The 21,765-nt window shown below is 38.2% G+C and overlaps 1 protein-coding gene across 10 annotated transcripts in view; it reads left to right on the top strand.

The window, feature by feature from the left end:
* Nucleotides 1–21,765, top strand: part of CEP63 (centrosomal protein 63) — a 57,352-nt gene that overhangs the window by 8,633 nt on the left and 26,954 nt on the right. For 8 of the 10 annotated variants that reach the window (XM_008708384.2, XM_040636789.1, XM_040636788.1 and 5 more), the window contains exons 2-6: nucleotides 452–520; nucleotides 1,645–1,822; nucleotides 10,549–10,644; nucleotides 11,484–11,606; nucleotides 16,158–16,271. In XM_008708384.2, the coding sequence (XP_008706606.1) occupies nucleotides 477–520; nucleotides 1,645–1,822; nucleotides 10,549–10,644; nucleotides 11,484–11,606; nucleotides 16,158–16,271 (555 nt within the window). In that variant the 5' untranslated portion in view covers nucleotides 452–476. Of the gene's footprint in view, nucleotides 1–451; nucleotides 521–1,643; nucleotides 1,823–10,548; nucleotides 10,645–11,483; nucleotides 11,607–16,157; nucleotides 16,272–21,765 lie in introns of those variants that run through there. The other 2 variants (XM_040636791.1, XM_040636794.1) reach the window with 2 other exon arrangements.

Below are 21,765 nucleotides of genomic sequence, written 5' to 3'. Positions count from 1 at the left end.
GATGGACCAAGGAGTTCAAGCTCAGGACATTTAACCTTTTTATAATATCTCTTTAAAAAAATAATTATACTTTTCCTCTGATGTGTGTGACCCCTAATTACTTCCCCTTGTTTTGTGAGAGGCTTTGTGTCATTGTCCCTCTGCTTCTAGCCCCCCTGGTTCACAGGGATACAACAATGAGGTATGATCTCTATCATGTGGGGAGAGTATCAGCAGCAATTCGGATCATTATAAGTTATTTTCTTTTAGCCTGAGATGTATTTGGTTTGAATATTTCTTGAAGTGATGTTCCTTGACTACTTCTGCAGCCATCCTATCAAGTGCTGCATTTTCTCATTGTTATTTGTTATTGTACGCTTTCACATTCTTAGGTTTGTAAGTTGGAATGTTAGAACTTAAAAAATGTATTTTCTCCAGACTGATTTTTTTTTTTTTTTTTTTGCTTTCTCAGTTGCCGAAACAAAGGGGATTTGGCGATGGAGGCTTTGTTGGAAGGAATACAAAATCGGGGACATGAAGGGTAAGTTCGCTTTTCGCCTTATGCTTCTCACTGAGTTTAAAAAGCATATCCAAGTTATGCCTCTGACCATTTTGTGCTTTGGGTATAGAAGCGAAAGTGCTGAGCGGAAGCTCAGCTGATCCACGTCCTGTCTGTGGACAGCATCTCTCTTTAGGGTGTTTGACTCATCTCAGCAATGTGGAGCTGGCCACTTGCTTTCATCCCACTCTCAGGTTTCTCTTCTTTAAAGCAAAAGTAGTAGTTCAGAAGTTTTGTACACTGAACAAATGCTTTTATAAAAAAGTATTTAAGCCTTCCTAGCTACAGCTTTCTGGAAACCTATTTGAATCCAGTACATCTGTGTTTACTTCTTTTTCTGCCCCTGTGATATCTGGCATCTCCTGTAACTGTCAAGGACATCAGTCAGTTTACAATAAGATTGGTTGCAGTAAGTTTCTAATAATAAGGTAGGAAGAAATAGTTGAAATAAATCCGGCTCAAGGATGAATTTCCTGAAACAGCTCTTAAAACTGTATTGTCATTTTCCCAGTAGCCTACTCACTTCCAAGGCTTTTTATTTTGGTTAGCTAAGAATGTGACAAGCTTGCCTGGGTTCTCCCTGGGAGCTTTCCTAAAACATTGCACAAGAGCTAGTTGTTGGTTGTGGAAGCCTCCCTCACAAGCTGGACTTAAACATCGGTCTCATGTTTGACCAAATGACTTAGGCTTCAGGGTTGGCTATGAGAGGAAGGCAAAATATGCAGTGGATTAAGTAATCACCTTAATATGAACATTAAAAGGAATAGCTCGGAAATTCTTTTCTTTGTCTCTAATAATTTTTTTTTTTTAGATTTTATTTATTTATTTGACAGAGAGAGAGACAGCCAGTGAGAGAGGGAACACGAGCAGGGGGAGTGGGAGAGGAAGAAGCAGGCTATCAGTGGAGCAGGGAGCCTGATGCGGGGCTTGATCCCAGGACTCTGGGATCACGCCCTGAGCCGAAGGCAGACGCTTAACGACTGAGCCACCCAGGCACTCCTCTAATAATTTCTTTACTGACGTCATTCCACCTCAGCTGGGTTTACCTCTGCTATATTTTTACATGTGAAAGAGAAAAAGTCATGGGCATATGTTCTTATTTACAGGGGATTTTTGACATCCTGTGAAGCAGAACTACAAGAGCTCATGAAACAGATTGACATAATGGTGGCTCATAAAAAATCTGAATGGGAAGGGCAGACACATGCTCTCGAAACTTGCCTGGACATCCGTGAACGAGAACTTAAGGCCCTTAGGGGTCAGTTAGATATGAAGCACAAAGAGGTAAAGCTGTTGATTGACTCTTCTTTTTGACATTTTGGCCTTGGCTTTTATATTAAATATGTTTCTTTTTAAAAAATTCTTTATTTAAATTTGGTTTAGTTAACATGTACTGTATTACTAGTTTCAGGGATAGAATTTAGTGATTCATCAGTTACATATAACACCTAGTGCTCATTACATCACGTACCCACTTTAATGCCCATCATCCAATTACCTTATCCCCCTCCAGCAACACTCACTTTGTTTCCTATGATTAAGAGTCTCTTATGGTTTTCCTCCCTCTCAATTTTCATCTTATTTTTTTTCCTTCCCTTCCCCTATGTTTATCTGTTTTGTTTCTTAAATTACACACATGAGTGAAATCATATGGTATTTGTGTTTCTCTGACTGACTTATTTTGCTTAGCATAATGCCCTCTAGTTCCATCCACATTGTTGCAAAATGGCAAGATTTCATTCTTTTTGATGGCTGAGTAATATTCCATTGTGTGTGTGTGTGTGTGTGTGTGTGTGTGTGTGTATACACATACATATATCACATCTTCTTTATCCATTCATCTGTCAATGGACATCTGGGCTCTTCCCATATTTTGGCTCTTGTGGACATTGTGGCTATAAATGTTGGGGTGCATGTGCCCCTTTTGAATCACTACGTTTGTGTCCTTTGGATAAATACGTAGTAGTGCAATTGTTGGGTCATAGGGTAGCTTTATTTTTAACTTTTTGAGGAACCTCCATGCTGTTTTCCAGAGTGGCTACACCAGTTTGCATTCCTAAGCATGTTTCTTAAATATTTGTTGAAGAAAGCATTTGTGTGTCAAGTGAGTTTCTGTATTATCTTTTACTTATGATGGTTTCTTTTAGGAGAAGAATTCATTGTGAAAACACATAAGAATATTAATATTTATTTCAAGGATCACATTACCTTGGTCACATACAATGCATAACTTCTTTAAGAAAATGTAAAGGGTGGGGTGCCTGGGTGGCTCAGTCGGTTAAGCATCTGCCTTGGGCTCAGGTCATGATCCTGGAGTCCTGGGATCGAGCCCCATATTGGGCTCCTTGCTCAGCAGGGAGCCTGCTTCTCCCTCTGCCTGCTGGTCCCCCTGCTTGTGCTTACTCTCTCTCTGTCAAATAAATAAATAAAATCTTTAGAAAAAAAAAAAGAAAGAAAATGTAAAGGGTGTCACATGATCTTTGTATAGCTGTCATCCTATTACATGCATGTATTAACATTGACTGAGTTTAGTGAATGTTGTTTTTGGCCTCATTAAATGGCTAGGGTAAAAAAGTTATGCCTAAAATTCAATAATTTGCCTCTTTGGGTTCAATTTAAAATAAAATTCAGAAAGACCTTTAAAAATTTTTTATTTGCCCTTGTTAAAAATTGGGGGAAAAGAAAGAAAAGAGAAAAATAAAAATTACTTGCTGTCCCACCACCACTAGTTATTGGTGATTTGGGGGAAAATTTTACTAATATGCTGATTGATTTCTCACAGTTTAGCTGGTACAGTAAAAAGAAGAACATGGAATATTGGAAGGGAAGCAGAAAGCACTTTTTTTTTTTTTAAGATTTTATTTATTTATTTGACAGAGAGAGAGACAGCCAGCGAGAGAGGGAACACAAGTACAGGGAATGGGAGAGGAAGAAGCAGGCTCCCAGCAGAGCAGGGAGCCCAATGTGGGGCTCGATCCTAGGCCTCTGGGATCACGCCCTGAGCCAAAGGCAGACGCTTAATGACTGAGCCACCCAGGCACCCCAGCAGAAAGCACTTCTAGGCCCAAGAATTAATTCTAAATATCTGGCATGAATGTCCATGTGAGGATTGGAAAAGTTGTTGGGAGGCCCTGGTCCCAAGCCCCACTCTGCCGGACTTTCCTACCAGTAGGATCACCACATATTAGTGCTGTTACTCAGCTTACTTGGGAACATTTCCATGAGTGTACACACTGACATTGTGATGTTTTTAATGACGCCTAGCAAGAGTGTCATTTTAGAAATGTTTCATGTAACAAGGAAAGAATGAGGCTTGATAAAAAGTATTTTAGGCTTGTCAAGGGAATCTCTCAGTGGCTGGCCATTTGCACTTTCCGTCAAAGCAGTACAGAGTAATATTGGCCATGTCAAATTCAGTTTTCTGTGAAAATTTGAGTAGACCTTTAAGAATGTATTTTAGGGGTGCCTGGGTGGCTCAGTTGTTAAGCATCTGCCTTTGGCTCAGGTCGTGATCCTAGAGTCCTGGGATCAAGCCCCATATCAGGCTCCCTGCTCAGCGGGAAGCCTGCTTCTCCCTCTCCCACTCCCCCTGCTTGTGTTCCCTCTCTCGCTGTGTCTCTCTCTGTCAAATAAATAAAATCTTTAAAAAAAAAAAAGAATGTATTTTAAAATTATACCTCATGAAAAGATGTAGAAGGTGGTAAAAAAGTACGTGCAATGATAATCCTATTTGATTTTTTTAAACATTGTAAATTAGGTAGGGTCAGTGCTCCTTGTCTGGTAAGCTACTTTAGCTACCACTTCTTTATTTCTCCAGGGGCAAAACAAAAGTAGTTTTGTTTAGTAAGTTAAAGTGATTATAGTTTCCTAGCTAAGAAAAACACCGTATGTATATATAGATATCTAAGTCGTTTATTTTGTTAGAAACCCATTAAGGAAATTCCCATGTGTGTGATTATGAGAATATTTAGTCACTCTGAGGCTGTTTAAACTTACTCCTGTAGCTTAGTTTTGATGTCAAGGACATTACTGCCATTACTTAATACTTTAAAAAGAAATTAAAGGGATTGAATGGATAGGTTCCATGGTAAGGATCTGAAGATTACAATTTTGGCCTGGGGACATAAAAGAAATTTAGAATTGTAGCTGTCTGGTCAATTTACTGCTTCATTGATTGGGTTGCTGAAAGTTGATTAAGTTTCTAGGAGTAAAGTGCTTTTACCAAATGCTAGTAATGGAAATCTATCCCATAGAGTTCTTCTGTGAAATTGTGTTGGTATTAACACGTTCATAATCTACTTTGATATGAGTTAGAAAATAGAGCTTTAAGTTTTTGTCATTCTTATTGTTTGAAAGTTACAGGCCTAGAAGCAGGTCTATGGTATGAACCACTGCTACTCAAATGACAGTCCATGGTGAGATGGAAAGCTTTCACCAGAATGTAAATCACCATATTGAATCCTTCACTTCATAGAAGGTTTTGCTACATAAAAAATGTCAGCTGCAGTAAACAGTGTGTTTGGTGATGTCATTTCTTCACATTCTGCCTTAAGCTCCTTATCTTGTGCTGGATTGCTGTAGTGACCAGCTCCAAGCTGTGTGCAGGTCATGCTTGCAGGAGTACTAGCATAAGCAATTCATTTTGTAAGCTAATGCTTTAGCTGTTTTCTGATTACGTCGTTGGGATTGGGTTGGTTTTAGTGGCCGTTTCTGCTGGTGTTAATTTCTAATGCCATGCAGAGCAGGTTGACCTGATGAAATGACTAAGGAATTTGGAGTCCTGGCTCTGCCTCTTTTCAGGTGGTTGGCCTTGAACAAATAGTCTAACCTCTCTGAGCTTGTTTCATCATGTGTAAAATTGGGTTATAATGCCTGTGTCCCAGGGTTGTTGTGAAGAGTGAGTTACTCTTTAAGAAAGCTCTTTGAAAACTCAATAGTATCTCAAACTATCTGTTATTTCAGCTCTTTCTTCTGTCATCCATACTGACAGTTTCAAACCTTGGCTCCCATTTCTCTGCCCAATGCCATTCCTCACTCTCAGCATTTAACCTCTTCTTTTCTCCTTTTTTCTTTAAGAAATTTCAATATTGGTGAGTGGTCATTATGAACCAGACCTTGGTACAGAAATAAAATTAAGCAATCTTATCTTCACATTTAATATTTATGCTTGCCATGTGTAGTAAGTAAAAAGAAAAATGGTTCTATAAGGCTGGTAAGAAAAACAGTAATCACCTGCCCACCCCTCTGAAGCTGGGATTCTGGCTTCTCTGAAGCAGTCATTTCGTTGCCTTTAATTCTTTCTTTTGGTATTTTCCCCATGTTTCTAAGTAGCATTCAATACTGTTTTCAGTTTTAGCTATTTATCTAATGACTTGTTACTATGAGAGAGAAGAGTTTTGCTCTTTTACATACAATTTCCATCCCCTTATCCTGCCAGGATTATAGATCTTAATCTTTGGTTAGATCAATATTTAGTATTGACATCATTAGGATGGTAAATATTATTCACATCTGAGTCAGATAGTGTAACGATAAACTTATTTCTTATACAATTTTTTGTTTTCCTGGGAATTAATAATTATCTCATTTTCACTTGCTTTTTAAAAATGTACCTGTCACTGATTCTTCCCAAACTCCGACACAAGTATAAGTCTTCTCTGTATCTTCAGATATATCAGGTAATCTATCCATTTCATCTTCTTTTCCTTTTTCTTTATTTTTTTCTCTTTTGTGGAGCTTGCTGTCCTCAGATAAGAATAAGCTGTTCTGTAGGTTAGCAGGATAGCTGTCATTTTGACAACTCCCTTCACCATTATTCTGGAGTTTTCTATGCTTTTCTCCCTTTTATCTCTTTGTATTTTGTCATCTTTATTTCTCCATTTTTAGTAGAACATACTTTTGAGATCTTATATGTATAAAATACTATTATTCTCTTCTTACATCTGATTGAAAGTTTGATTGGCTGTAGAATTCTGCTTTCAAAGTAAATTTTACTCAGGATGTTTTTAGTTAAATATGAATCTTTCAGACTTTAACATCTGGTAAGGACAGACTAGTTATTTTGGACTAGTCCACCCACTGAGACCAACTAGGTAAGCTAAATTAAAAAAAAGAGAGGGGGGGCGCGTGGGTGGCTTAGTTGGTTAAGCAGCTGCCTTTGGCTTAGGTCATGATCCCAGGGTCCTGGGATCAAGTCCTGCATTGGGCTCCTTGCTTGGCAGGGAGGCTGCTTCTCCCTCTGCCTCTGCATGCCGCTCCCCCTGCTTGTGCTCTCTCTCTGTCAAATAAATAAATAAAATCTTAAAAAAAAAATCTGCTTGAAGTAGAATGCTAAACAAGCTAGTGAAGAATTTACCAGGCCAGGATCTCTGCTGGCTAGAGGCTGAGGGATGAGCCCAGGGCTTGGGGCAGTTATTAGCTGAAACTAGAGAAGGTAGCTCAGAGGATAGAGACTAAATGGGGGTTTTGATAATTTCAAGGTGCTAAGAGAATAAAAGATCTGGTGTCCAAGGTAGCTCTGAAACCCTCCTCACTTTGGATTGGGACCCCGAAAGGCAGCACCATAGGAAGAAGGATAGGCTGGATATAGAACCAGGCCCTCTTGAAATTGCCACTCAGCCACAGACATTTAAATTTCTGAAATGGGTTTAAGGTGATCTTAGAGTGCCACTGTCCCCAAGCATCTCCAAAGTGCTAAGGCTTCCAGGAACATAGAAAAAACAAGCTTAAATTTTCTCCAGAGAGGGAAAAGAAACACTGTTTTGGGGCTTAAATTATTTCTTCAAATAATTTTGCAAATACAATGCTTGCTACCTCTCAGAAAGTAACCCCTGATACAGAAAGACGAGCAACAAAAATGCAAAAAGGCAGAAGCAACAGAAGATAGAAATAGTCCCATGGCAAATCTAGATATTGGACTAACCATGCTCCGACTTTGTAGTAGTTATGATCACTGTGGTCAGGAGATAAAAGATAAGATTGAGCACATCAAGAAAGAGTGGAAAACCATAAAAAAAGTGAGATGAATGGAAATTATAATATTGAAAAGTAAGTAACTGAAATTAAGGCCTTAAAGATTAAGAGATAATCAGTGAACTTGAAGATAGGTCAGAAGAAATTGTTTAGAAGAAAGCATGGACAAATGATGGAAAATATAGAGGAAAGATAAGAGAAAGAAAATGCAGTGAGAAGGTTTAATATGAGTGTTTTTGGAATCCCTGAAGGAGAAAAAAGTGCAAATGGGCAGAAGCAATTTTTGAAGATAAATGAACAAAGATTTTGCCAGAAGTGAAGAAGGCCATGTATTTAAGGAGTCTGAGAATCTCAAGCAAGACAAATAAAAAGAAATATTTACCTAGGTTGAAAACTAAAAACAAAGAGGAAGTCTGAAAAACAATCAAGGGAAAAAAAAGATTATTTAACAAGAAAAAAAGACAGATTATCTACAAACAGCTCCAAACAGCTGACTTGTCTGCTAAAACAGTGAAAGCCAGAACACAATAGAATGATCCTTACGAGGAAGTGACTTTTTCCTCCCTGCCAAGCCAAAAATCTACGCCCAGAGTAAAGATGAAACAAAGACATTTTCAGATCAATAAAAATTGAGAGAATTTGTCATTGACAGGCCCACACCAAGGAAATACTAAATATTCTTCAGGCACAGGGAAGGTGATCTCAGTTGGAAGCTCAAGAGATAAAGGAAGAAATGAAAAGCAACAGTAAATTCTGGGTAAAACTAAGTGAATATTGACTGTATATAACAACAGTGGCCTTTTCAGTTTAAGATATATGTAGGATTATAATGGCATTTAATTTAAGTCTGGTTGCGGGATAAATGGAATTAAAGTCTTTCTGTAGTCCTTGGGTTGCCTGGGAATTGGTAAAACAACTAATTAACATTGGATTTGTTAAGCTGCAAACCCATGTTTTAATCTCAAGAGAACTATTAAAAGTATATATTGATATATTAGTAGACTATATATTTTACAAGCTAATAAAGGTAGAAAAATGAAATGATAAGAAGTTATTTCCAAAGAAGGCAAGAAAGGCAAGAAGAATGGATTAAAGAGCTTATTAAGTACATATTGCACTTAATAAGATGAGAGATTTAAATCCAGATGGAGGTGTCCTCTGCTATCTGAAAGTTCCCCTTACACCACTTTGCTTTTATGAAAGACTTGTATCAGTACCTGTTTTTGCTAGCTGAAAGAAATCTGAAGAGGATTTTTACTTTTATGAAATGATCATTGCTTCTTTGCTGTAGCCATTTTGACTTGCAAAAGGTTTCATAGGAACACTCTACTTTCAGATAATGGGGGGAACCTTGTGGGTCCATTAAATGCAGTTGCATACAGTGGCCTAATTAAAAGATGAAAATTGTCCAACTGGGTAAAAATAACTAAACTCAATTATTTGGTGTTTATAAAGATACAGCAAAATTGAGTTGTTCTTACAAGAATTTTGTTTCCGTTTTTTTTAATTGAGATAAAACATTATATTAGTTTTAGGTGTACAATGTAATGATTCAGCATTTGTATGTATTGTGAAGTGATCGCCGCAGTAAGTCTAGTTACCATCTGTCACCATTTGTACTTACAAAATTTTCGTGTGTATGATGAGAACTTTTATTGCCTCAAAGATTTAGATGCTTTTATTTTCTCCTTTATTGATATTGCTTATTAGAACATATGTGCTAAGGTATGTGGTGATCGATGTTTTTATTTTATTTTAAATTAATACATATAATTTTATATTAGTTTCAGGTATACAACGTAGTGATTTGATATTTATATACATTACAGAACGCTTAGCATAAGTGTAGTTACCATCTGTCACCGTACAAAGTTATTATAGTATTATTGACTGTATTCTCTGTGTTGTACTTTTTATCCTTGAGAGTTATTTATTTTATAACTGAAAGTTTGTATCTCTTAATTCCCTTCATCTATTTTGCCCATCCCCCTGCCTTCCTCACTTCTGGCAACTACTAGTTCTCTGTATTTATGAATCCGTTTCTGTGTTTTGTGTTGTTTGTTTTGTTTTTTAGATTCCAAAATATAGGTGAGTGATGAGAAGTTTTAAGATCTGTTTCTCATTTGTTTTGTTTTTGAAATTGCCATTCTATATTGTGATCGTTACCTAGTGTTCCCCATTCTCCCTCTCCATCCTCACTTATTAATAGATGAAATTCTTTTTTTTTTTAAAGATTTTATTTATTTATTTGACAGAGATAGAGACAGCCAGCGAGAGAGGGAACGCAAGCAGGGGGAGTGGGAGAGGAAGAAACAGGCTCATAGCGGAGGAGCCCGATGTGGGGCTCGATGTGGGGCTCGATCCCGTAACGCCGGGATCACGCCCTGAGCCGAAGGCAGACGCTTTAACCGCTGTGCCACCCAGGCGCCCCAATAGATGAAATTCTAACCAGTGATGGAGAGACGTAGAGAGAAACTGATGGATATTGATGGAGGTGAGGGCTGGTCATGAACCAACTGTGGCTGGTATCAAGCCATTGAAAAATGGGTTAGGATAATATCCTTACTCTGGTTGGTGAAACTGATTTCTCTGAAGTGAGGTAAATCGTAAAGCAGTTTCAAGTCTCCTCCTGTCTTTCCATCTGACGTTACTATTCTGTACTTTGATTTACATAATTTTTTTCTTGAAGCCTCTCTGATTTTTGTTCAACATTCTTAGTTTCCAAGATTGTTATAACTTGGTATATCTTAATTTTTTAATGATTTTTTTAAATAAAAAATATTGGGGAGAATAAATCAAACAGAGCAAGTTTTCATCTAAACCTAGAAATTTTAGAAAGGCAGTGTTTTCCACTTTCTGGCAGTGTTATGGATTATTAAATAACTAGATGTTTGACTTTCTAAGAAGTGGGGGTATTACCATATACAGATGAGAACTTGTTTTTATGGATAAGCACAAAGGTTATTTCCTATTTTTATGTTTCAGGGATATTGTTTCAATGCCAATAATGAAAAATACTATCACCTTTTTGCTTCTAGGTTGTAATGTTGCGTCAACAGGTAGAAGAACATGAAAAAGTCAAACAAGAAATGGCCATGGACTATAAGCAGGAGTTAAAGAAACTACATGAAGAAGTGAGATTTTAATTCTATTATGTGTTGCATAGTTCTGTCTCTTTAACCATTAGAATTTTGTTAATGTGCCCGTTGGTACTTGTTAAAGTGGGAGGCATACAACCCATGGGAGGTACGGTGTAGAAATCCATTTCTCTGTTCTTTAAATCCAGGCAAAGTCTTGTCGAATTATGTTTGATACCGTCTAAACAGGGATTCTAAAATGTGTTTCTCAGTTGAGTACCTGAAAGAAATAAAGCTGTTTTTGTATAATACTGTGAAATATTGATACCAGGAACCTATATTAAATATTCTAATTTTTGAGTTAAATCAGTTACTAGATTTTAAATAATGGAGAATCCAATGTATTCAGAAGCATTTTGGGATAAATAAGAAAAGTAAGAAAATTCTAGCAACTTCATATTATTTTTCAGATTGGGGAAAAAAACAGCTTTTATTTTTATTTAATTCCACAATACTCTTCTCCTGCTTACTGGATATCAGTGTTCCACACGAGAATGCCTCAAGAACCACAGAGGAGAGGAATTTTTATTTGCTGCTTTTATCATGGGTGTGGTTTATGGGGTCCTTAAGTGCAAGGCTGTTGTAATAGAAATTAAAGTTTTGTTTAAAGAATATTTTTCCCTCAGTTTTTTTCTTCCATGCAATATCTTTCTCTTCTTGTGTTTATTTTTTATATGCAGGTCTGATGTTTTGTATTTAATTTGCAAATCTAACACGCTCAGTCTATTTTCAGTAGTACTGTTTAGCACTGTTCTTGCTTTCATGATACCAATTTGTTCCACCACCACTGTTTACAAATTCTTAAATTTTAAGTCTAGAAATAACTGTGTCTACAGTTAGGCAGACTGAAGAGAAGCTATGAAAAACTACAGAAAAAGCATATAAGGGACTTCAGAGGAAATGCCAAAAATCACAGGGAAGATCGGTCTGAAATTGAGAGGTTAACTGGAAAAATAGAGGTATGTTCATAGTAATAATTTCTTCATAGTGGTTGTCAGCCTTCCTGTAGGAAGGTGCTGTTTCTAATAGTACTAGTTCTGAAACCGATTTTCTGCCATCTCCAGGACTGCTATGGAGCTATTTCAGAGGTGCGTCCTGGCATCACCTGCTCTCCTGGGGTTGATGGGGTTACTAGCTATCAGTAGTTCTCAGTACGGCAGTACCACCCTTTGAGGGCATTTGGAAATGTATGGGGATGTTGCTTTGGTTGTTCAAATGACTGGGAGTGAAACTGGTGTTGAGGGGACAGGAACTAGGGACACTAAACATGCCCAGGGCCATTCCATACAGGAAGAATTATTATACCCAAAATGCCAATATTGAGAAATATTGACCACCAGTTCCTAGCAGTCCTCCATGGGCAGTGTCCTTGTCTTATTTATCACCTAATAGAGTTGGGGTTTAGTAAATGTTGAAAGTACAAGGCTTTTTGTACAGAGTACTGTGCATATCAGATTGTTTATCCTCAGTTCCCATTTAGATGTAGCAAGCCATTTACCCCCCTTTGCTGACTTTTTTTTTTTAAGGTTTTATTTATTTATTTGACACAAGAGAGAGAACAAGCAGGGGGAGCAGCAGGCAGAGGGAGAGGGAGAAGCAGGCTCCCCGCTGAGCAGGGAGCCCGATGTGGGGCTCGACCCCAGGATCATGACCTGAGCCGAAGGCAGACGCTTCACTGACTGAGGCACCCAGGCACCGCTGACTTTTTTTTTTTTTTTATTAAGGCTGAGTAACTCTGTAGTTATTGTATATGTTGATTCCCAAATGACTTAAGGGAGGTGGCGAGTTAGCACTGCCAAAGGTAGCTGAAGCAACAGCACAGGCCTGTCACTCTTTTCCCTTGCACCTTGCATCTGCCACTCCCCTCCTCTGTCCATGCCCTTGGTTCTCCAGTGCACCCAAGAATCCCCAAGGTCCTTTTTAGGCTGTCAGAGATTCTGCTCCAATAGTATGACATGGGACCTAGGATTCTGCACTGTATCCACTGCCCCTGGCTGATTGTAATTTGAGAAACATTGTTCAACATCTCTCTAGGATTGCTTACAATTTGTCAGAGTGACCTTTCACCCACAAAAATGCCATTATTACTACTTAGAATTATAATTTCTTTGTTTAATGTTCTTTTACATCTTAATGTTTTTATACATTTGAAGACCTTAGACTCAGAGGGCTATGCAGATACTGCTTCCTCTTAGCCATCTTCAGTGATACCTGGGTTGTTTTCTGCAAACCCCTCATCTTCCTCTTGTCCCTCATTACCATTCTCTTTTATATCTACCTCAAAACCCCATCTTTGATTTTTATGTCATCAGCCTGTACCCCCAACGTATACATACGACCAAAGTAGCCATCTTCTGATCCCTGGGTTACTTCCTGGCCCAAAGGTTCCAGTTCCCAGGGCATTGTCACTCTCTCCAGTGTTACACTTGTCATAACTCTTGAGGGTTTCAGTATCCACAGGGATGATGCTTATAATACTCTGGTCTTTGAATTCCTTGGTGTGCTTTCCTCCATAAACATCTTTTTTCTTTTCTTTTTTTTCTTTTTTAAAGATTTTATTTGTGTATTTGTCAGAGAGGGAGAGAGAGCACAAGCAAGGGAGTGGAAAGCAGACAAGGAGCCCAATGCGGGACTCAGTCCCAGGACCCTGGGATCATGACCTGAGCCGAAGGCAGATGCCTAACTGACTGAGCCACCCAGGCGTCCCCCTCCATGGACATCTTGATCTCCTCCTTGTCTCATCCACCCATTCCCACTGCCATTCCTTGGATGTCATCATTACCAAACTTACAGCCTTCCTGGAATCACATTTTTAGTCATCTCATTCTTTGACTGCCATCCTTCTCTTTTCAGCTCATTCCCTGTAGTCTCAATAATCCTTGACGGTCAGTAATCTCTTGACCCCATCCCCAAGTGATTGAATTCTGCCACCTTTTCACTGCTGGATAGCTACCTCGTGTCCTCACGTGTCAGTCCTTACACAGCTTAAATTCCATGGTTACATTCCTTATATTCCCCTTCAGCTCCTGTGTCCCTCTCTTCCTTCATCATATTTGCTTAGCAAAACCATAACTCTAGTTATTTCTAGATTTCTGCCCACTCTCTACTTGCCATGTTTGGCAGAATATGGCTGGAGAAAAACGTAGCCATGCTGATTGGCCTCATTTTAAATTCATGGGCACTTACCTCAAAGAGTTCCTAATGCTTCCCAGAATCATACTACATTTCCCCTCATTCTGCTACTTTCCATAATGACTATTTTATACTTTCTCCTTTCTCAAACTTTCAACACGTTTTCCCACATTCTCACTGTTGGGTGATGATCTTGCTTTCCATTTCATTGAGAAAATGGAAGCAATAAGAAAAGAATTTTCACAAACTTCCAACACTGTCTGCCCACCTATTTGCATCTGTGTCCATATACTCCGCCTTCCTGCTGGTAGAACTGACTCCATAATCTCCCCGGACTGTCCCCAAGACATGGCTCCAGCCATTCTTCTCTTTTCTGCTTCCTCGCTTCCTCCCTATTGGATGTTTTCCACCACCATCCAGATTTCTCCCCTCTTAAATATCCTCTCTTGACCTCTCGCTTCCTCTGGATGCTGCCTCATTTTTTCCCTTCATTTTATGACTAAACTACTTGAGGCATCTGTACCTGTCTCCAGTTCCTTTTTTGTCCATTTTTCTTGGCATCTACTCAGTAGGCTTTTGCCCCGTCACTCTATGGAAGCTATTTACGTGGAGGTCACCAATGAGTTCCACCTTAAAACACTTTCTTGATTTGACTTAGAGAACAACCATGCTTTCCTGGGCTTTCCCCTACCTTGTTAGCTACTCCTTCTCAACCTCTTTTGCTCCCCAACCTCTTAACATTGGAATACCCTGGGGGGAAGTATCATTGGACCTCTTCTTTTTCGTATCTGTGCTCACTCCCTGAGTGATATCATTCAGTCTCGTAGGTTTTAGCACTGTATATATGTTGATAATTCCCACATTTATATACTAGTCTTGACTTGTCCTTTTTGCTACAGAACAATTTCCAGCTGCCTGTTTCAGCTGTTTCACAGCTCCACCTTGATGTCTAAAGCTATGTCAAATTTGACATGTCAAAAATAAACTTCCTGGTTTCCTCTTCCCCGTCTCCCAATACCATTCCTGTTTAATGGCAACTCCATTCCTCAGCTTTTTAAGCTGAAAGCCTTAAAGTGACCCTCGACTTCTCTTTTCTCCACACAGCAGCCAGAATGATTCTGTTGTAAGTCAGAGCATGTCTTCTCCTTTACAAAAACCTTCCAGTACCTTCTCTTAAAAGCTGAAGTTATCCTGATCACGTACATAGTCTCGCTCCTTGTTAACTGACCTTTCTTTATCTGCTTTTCCCTTTACTCCATTGGAGCCACACCAGCCTCCTTGCTTACCCTTAAACTTACCAGGAGGCTTCCACTTCGAGCCTTTGTACTTGCCTTTCCCTTCCCAGGGTGGTATAACTTTATCCCCACCGCCCTGGGGGTTTACTTAAATGCCATCCCTTTTTAAAATTGCAACCCCCAACTCTGAGCACTCCGCGCTCCGTTTTCTCCAAAACAGGTATGATCGTCTAATGTATTATACAATGAATGTGTTGCCTTTTGCCAGTTGAGTTGGGCTTCACTTTTTGTTTTGTTAACTGTTGTAGCCCCACCACTTAGAACAGTTCCTGGCACATATAGGAGAGCGAATGAGTGCGTGACTATCAGAAAGCTGGTGAACAGTGATTATCCCAAACTAGCTTGAGACTGCTGCAGTTGAGGGTCCTGGAGGACAGTGATAGAAATCCCTTTGATTTGCCCCATTTTCATAAATATTGGGCCCATTTTCTTATCAACTGGAAGTCCATCATTAATTTTGACTGTTTAGCTTTGGGTTGCAAATATCTGTTAGAATTTAGTACAGATATCCCCTTGTTATTCAAGTCCTTGCAGTTCTTCTGTTGAGATAGTAAAAATGTGGATACTAAAGGGTGTTACATTACCTGAATCTATTTTGTTCCTGACCTTCAGATACTAGAAGTAAGAATTGGCTACCCAGGGACTTACCTGAAAACTGATTTGTTCTGTTCAATTTCTGGGTTTGGATATCAAAAATTTGGGTAGTGGGATTTCCCTATAATCATATTTTGAGATTTTAGTTCTCTTAAGATCAGTTTTCTGAAAAATCACTAAAAATGATGACAACCTTTAGGTGGCAGCAAATCTATGAAAATCACCACAAACCTAGGATTTAGCATGTGTGTTTCATACTCTTCACCATTAGAGTGTTAAATTTAGAAAGACAGATATCCAGAGGCACAGTATGTCAGGAATTTAGTATTGCTCTACAGTTCTATCAGGTAAGTGAGTAATGGGGCTCCTGCTGGGAAGAAAGGTGCGTGTGTACCCAGGGAGGAGGAGAAAAAATTAAAGTAAAAGTGAACCCGGGAAGCGGGGACAGCAAGGGGAAGCACAAGTTAAGTACCTTAATTGCCTCTTCAGGAATTTCGTCAGAAATCACTGGACTGGGAGAAGCAACGCTTGATTTATCAGCAACAGGTGTCTTCTCTGGAGGCACAGAGGAAGGCTTTGGCTGAACAATCAGAGATAATTCAGGTAGGTTTAAGCCATTTAAAAATAATGAGAGGCCAGAAGTCTTGATGGCATTGGCACTAGCTTAACGTAGTCCGCGTCTGCTCACTCTCATCCACACTCATGTCACGCACGTCTTCGTGCCGCACGCTCTTTCTCTTGCTCGTTCCTCCCTCGTGCTCTCTCTTGCCCTGTCTTATTCTCCTGCTCACTCCACGCTCACACTCGTGTCCCTCTCCTGGTCTTGGTTTTCCCTTCTTCTCCCCTTCTGTCCCTCCCCTTCTCTCTCTTTCTACCTCGGTTCTTTCTCTGTCTCCCTTTCCATTTCTTTGGGTCTCTGGCTTCCTAGTCTGGCTGTTTCTGGCTTTTGCCTTGGATCCGCTTCCACGTCTTGCTCCGTTTCTGGTAACTGGGGTACCGTGGCCGAGAAGCCTCCGCCAGGGAGCTTCAGCCCGCTGCCTGTTTGCCTACAGCACCGAGAGATTCACACTGCACTGATGTGCCAACTAACTGAAAGCAGTATCTTTGTGGCAACGGAAACTCTTTCTAGAACTCTAGTAAAAATCTTTTTTTAAATGAAGAACTAGTGACTTAAGCAGAACCAAAAAATAGCTATCTAATTTCTTCTTAGAACAAACTCTGCTTTTTCAATTAAAAACGAAGAACATAAAAGGCAATGAACACAGAAGGGAATAAATATTTGTGACTATCTGTTGTTTGCTAGACACAGTCTCAGTGCTTCTTCTAGATTGCAGTTATCTAGAATATGTGGTTCTATGTTGTCTGTTTAATATCATGATACTCTGTCAGGGTTAGTAGTGATCTCAGTTTTATAGAATGAAGGAATTACTGGATAAGTTAAAGAGCTGAAGGGAAGCTTTAAAAAATTAAAAAAAAAATCTGCATTATTTGCTGCTTTAAGTCTCAGTAATGTTTTGGCTTGTAATCATTCCCCTGAAATATCAGCTGGCTGATAAAGTACGTGAATGGCTGTGATGTGAGTGACTCCACTCGGGATGGCAGGAGGGGCCCAGAGCAACCTTGAGGAAGAAAATTATTTACTAGGCTGCAGCAAGCTATGCAGTCAGAGTCGATCAATAAAATCCTGGATGTCTAGACCACAGTTTTTTTGACCTGAATGCTAAAGCACTGTGCAAACATAAATAGCTATAAGATACTGTTATATTCTAATTATAGCCTTCAGATTGGAAAGAAAAGAAAATCAAGTCCTACTTTTTAGTTCTCAAATTACTCATCTGTGGAGTGTGCTTATTATTGATTGCAAATCATTTTTTCAAATTACTATTGTGATTACTCTGCATAATTAAACTTCATTGTTAGTAAAAGTGAGATTTTTATTTACCATAATTCAGCTAAGCCAGAATAAGAAGCCTTTAAAAAGCCAACATTTGTTTTCCCTACTAAGGGTATTTGAATTATTCTCCTGATAGTTTGTTTAAAACTACTCTCCCTGTTTAACTCAAAAAATATTACTGATAATATATTTCTCTTTCCCCCTTAGCAATCTAAACAAAATTAAATCTGCCCGTGATTCGGTATGTGGCAGTGCTGTATGATCATCATTTTTTGAAAAAAAAACTTTTAAATAAATTTCTGGATAGCTGTTACCCAGCATTAATAGTTACAATCATTTTGCTAGTCTTTTTTTTTTTTTATTGTGGTAGAAAGCACATTAAAATGTACCATCTTGGTAATTTTAAAGCGTATAGTATAGTAGTGTTAACTCTGCGTGTTGTTGTGGAACAGAGCTCTAGAACTTGTTCTCCTTGCAAAGCTAAGACTACCAATTGAACAACAGCTCATTTTGCGAGTTTTGTTTCATCCTTCCCCACTTTTTACCTCTGGCTGGACTATTACAAAGCAAATCACAGAAATTGTCATGTTCCCCAACAGATAAGGACTTTTAAAAATTATGATATACCAGTATTACGTTAACAGAATAAATACTTTATTAACATAATTTGATATTCAGTCTGTTCGGACTTCCTCAGTTGTCTGAAATTATGCCTTTTTACAGTTGGATGTTCAAATTGGAATCCAGTCAAGGTTGACGTGGATTCCAAGGGAGAATCCCTTGGTCAAGGGAGAAAATCGGGAGGTTGGATAAATGGAGATCAACATCCACACTTCCCCCCAGTTTTTAAAAACTTGATATAAACTTTTTTCTTATATATTTTTTAACATCTGCAAGTGGAGTTCACAATAACTTCTCAATCTTTGAGTCCTATGTTTGCTGAAGTTCTTTTCGTCAGCTGTTAAAGTTACAGAATACATGTTCATTTTAGAAAAATGAGAAAATGTCAGTGAGACAAGAATTAAATAAAATCGCGTGTAATTCCATAGTTTAGAGATTTATCATGATTAACATTTTGGTGTAAATTTCTTCCAACTCTTTCTATGCTTCTATGCAGTGTATGTGGCAGTCATGTACATTTACTAGGAAAACACTGTTGTGTGTTGGGGGAATATGTATGTTCGGTTTTTAGATTCCATATATAAGTGAAATCATACAGTATTTGTCTTTTTCTGTCTGACCTATTTCACTAAGTATAATGCCTTCTAGGTCTATCCATGCTGTCACAAGTAGCAAGATTTCATTCATTTTTTTATGACAGAGTAGAATATAAATAATATTATAATAGAATATAAATACACACCAGCACCCATACCCCACATCTTCTTTATCCATTTATCTATTAAGGGACACTTGGGTTGTTTCCATATCTTGGCTATTTTAAGTAGTGAGGCAGTGAAAATAGGTGTGTGGATATCTCTTTGAGTTGGTATTTTTGTTTTCTTCAGATAAATACCCAGAAGTGGGATTATTGCATCACATGGTAGTTCTATTTTTCATTTTTTGAGGATCCTCCAGACTGTTTCCTATAGTGGCTGCACCAATTTACAATCCCACCAACACTGCGTAAGATCTCCCTTTTCTCCACATCCTTAGCAACACTTTCACTCTTTTGTCTTTTTGATACTGTCCATTTTGACAGGTATGAGGTGATATGTCATTGTGGTTCTGATTTGCATTTCCTTGATGATGAGTGACGCTGAACATCTTTTCATGTATCTGTTGGCCATCTGTATGTCTTTGGAAAAATGTCTGTTCATGTCTTCTGCCCATTTTTAAATCAGGTTTGGTTTTTTTTGATACTAAGTTGTGTAAGTTCTTTATATGTTTTGGATTTTAACCCCCTATCAGCTGTATGACTTGCAAGTATCTTTTCCCATTCAGTAGATTGCCCTTTTATTTTGTTTATAATTTCTTTTATCATGCAAAACCTTTTTAGTTTGATGTAATTCCATTTGTTTATTTTAGCTTTTGTTGCCTTGCCACAGGATACTGGTCCAAAAAAATATTGCTATGACTGATGTCAAAGAGCTTGCTGCCTATGTTTTTTTCTAGTCTTATGGTTTCAGTTCTTATGTTCAAGTCTTTAATCCATTTTGAATTTTGTATGTAGTGTAAGATAGTGATGTAATATTATGCTATTTTATTTTGCCTGTAGCTGTCTAGTTTTCCCAGCATTTATTGAAGAGACTGTTTTTCCCCATTGTTTATTCTTGCCTCCTTTGTTATAGATTAATTGATGATATTAAGTGTGGGCTTATTTCTGGTCTCTATTCCAGTCTATTAATGTATGTGTCTTTTCATACCAGTACCATGCTGTGTTAATTACTATAGCTTTGTGATATAGTTTGAAATTAGGGGGCAACGATACCTCCAGCTTTGTTCTTTCTCAGTATTGCTTTGGCTACTTGGGATCTTTTGTAGTTCCATACAAACATTAGGATTCTTTGTTATAGTTCTATGGAAAATGCAATTGATATTTTGATGGGGATTGCACTGAATTTGTAGATTGCTTTGGGGTAGTATAGGCATTTTAACTATTCTTCCAGTTCATGAACATGGAATATCTTTCTATTTATTTGTGTTGTCTTCAATTTCTTTCATCAATGTCTTATGGTTTTCAGTGGACAGATCTTTCACCTCCTTCATTAAATTTATTCCTAGGTGTTTTATTCTTTTTGATGCAAATGTAATTGCAATTATTTTGTAATTGCAATTTTCTGATAGCTCATTATTAGTGTACAGAAATACACTAATATGTTATTAGTATGTTAATTTTGTATCCTGCAGCTTTACTGAATTCATTTATTAGTTCTAACAGTTTTTTCTGTGGTCTTTAGGGCTTTCTATATGTAGTATCATGCCATCTGCAAACTTTGATGGTTTTACTTTTTCCTTTCCAATAGTAATGCCCTTTTATTTCTTTCTCTTTCCTAATTGCTGTGGCCAGGATTTCCAATACTATGTTGAATAAAAGTGGTGAGAGTGGTTATCCTTGTCTTATTCCTGATCTTGAGGAAAAGCTTTCAGCTTGTCGATTATGAAGTTAGCTGTGGATTTGTCATTTATAGCCTTTATTATGTTGAGGTATGCTCCCTCTATATACACTTTGTTAAGAATTTTTATCATAAAGGATGATGAATTATCAGATGTTTTTTCTGCAAGTATGGAGGTGATCATATGATTTTTATCTTTCATTTTGTGGTATATTACATTGATTGATTTGCAGATATTGAACCATCCTTATATTCCTGGAATAAATCCTACTTCATCATGGCACATGATCGTTTTAATGTATTGTTGAATTCAGTTTGCTAATATTCTGTTGGAGATATTTTATATCTCTGTTCATCAGGGATATTAGCTTATAATTTTCTTTTTTGTGGTGTCTTTGGTTTTGATATTAGGGTAACGCTGGCCTCGTGAGTTTGGAAGCTTTCCTTACTCTTGAGTATTTTAGAATAATTGGAGAAGGATAGGTACTAACTCTTTTTTTTAAAGATTTTATTTATTTATTTGACAAAGAGCACACGTAGGCAGAGTGGTAGGCAGAGGAAGAGGGAGAAGCAGGCTCTCCACTGAGCAGGGAGCCTGACGCAGGGCTCGATCCCAGGACCTGGAATCATGACCTGAGCTGAAGGCAGATGCTTAACTGACTGAGCTACCCAGGCATGCCCCCCCCCCCTTTTAAAAGATTTTATTTATTTGAGAGAGAGCAGGAGCAGGGGGAGGGGCAGAGGGAGATGGGGAGGGACAAGCAGACTCCTTGCTGCGTGCAGAGCCTGACTTGGGGCTTGATCACAGGACCCTGGGATCACGACCTGAGCCAAAGTCAGATGCTTAACTGACTGAGCCACCCAGGTGCCCCAGTACTAACTCTTCTTTAAATGTTTTGTAGAATTCATCTGTAAAGCTGTCTGGTTTTGGACTTTTGTAATTTTGGGAGTTTTAAAATTACTGATTCAGTTTATTTACTTGTAATTGGTTGATTCAGATTTTCTATTTCTGTGTGATTTAATCTTGGAAGGTTTTGTGTTTCTAGGAATTTATCCATTCTAAAGGTTTTCCAATTCATTGGCATGTAATTGTTTGTGGTGGCCTTTTATAGTCCTTTGTATTTCTGTAGTGTCAGTTGTAACTTCT

Source organism: Ursus maritimus, unplaced genomic scaffold, assembly GCF_017311325.1.
Source record: "Ursus maritimus isolate PB19 unplaced genomic scaffold, ASM1731132v1 scaffold_20, whole genome shotgun sequence".
In the NCBI taxonomy this organism is placed as follows: Eukaryota; Metazoa; Chordata; class Mammalia; order Carnivora; family Ursidae; genus Ursus; species Ursus maritimus.
Note: the sequence above shows the minus strand (reverse complement) of the source record. Positions and strands in the feature narration are given on the sequence as shown.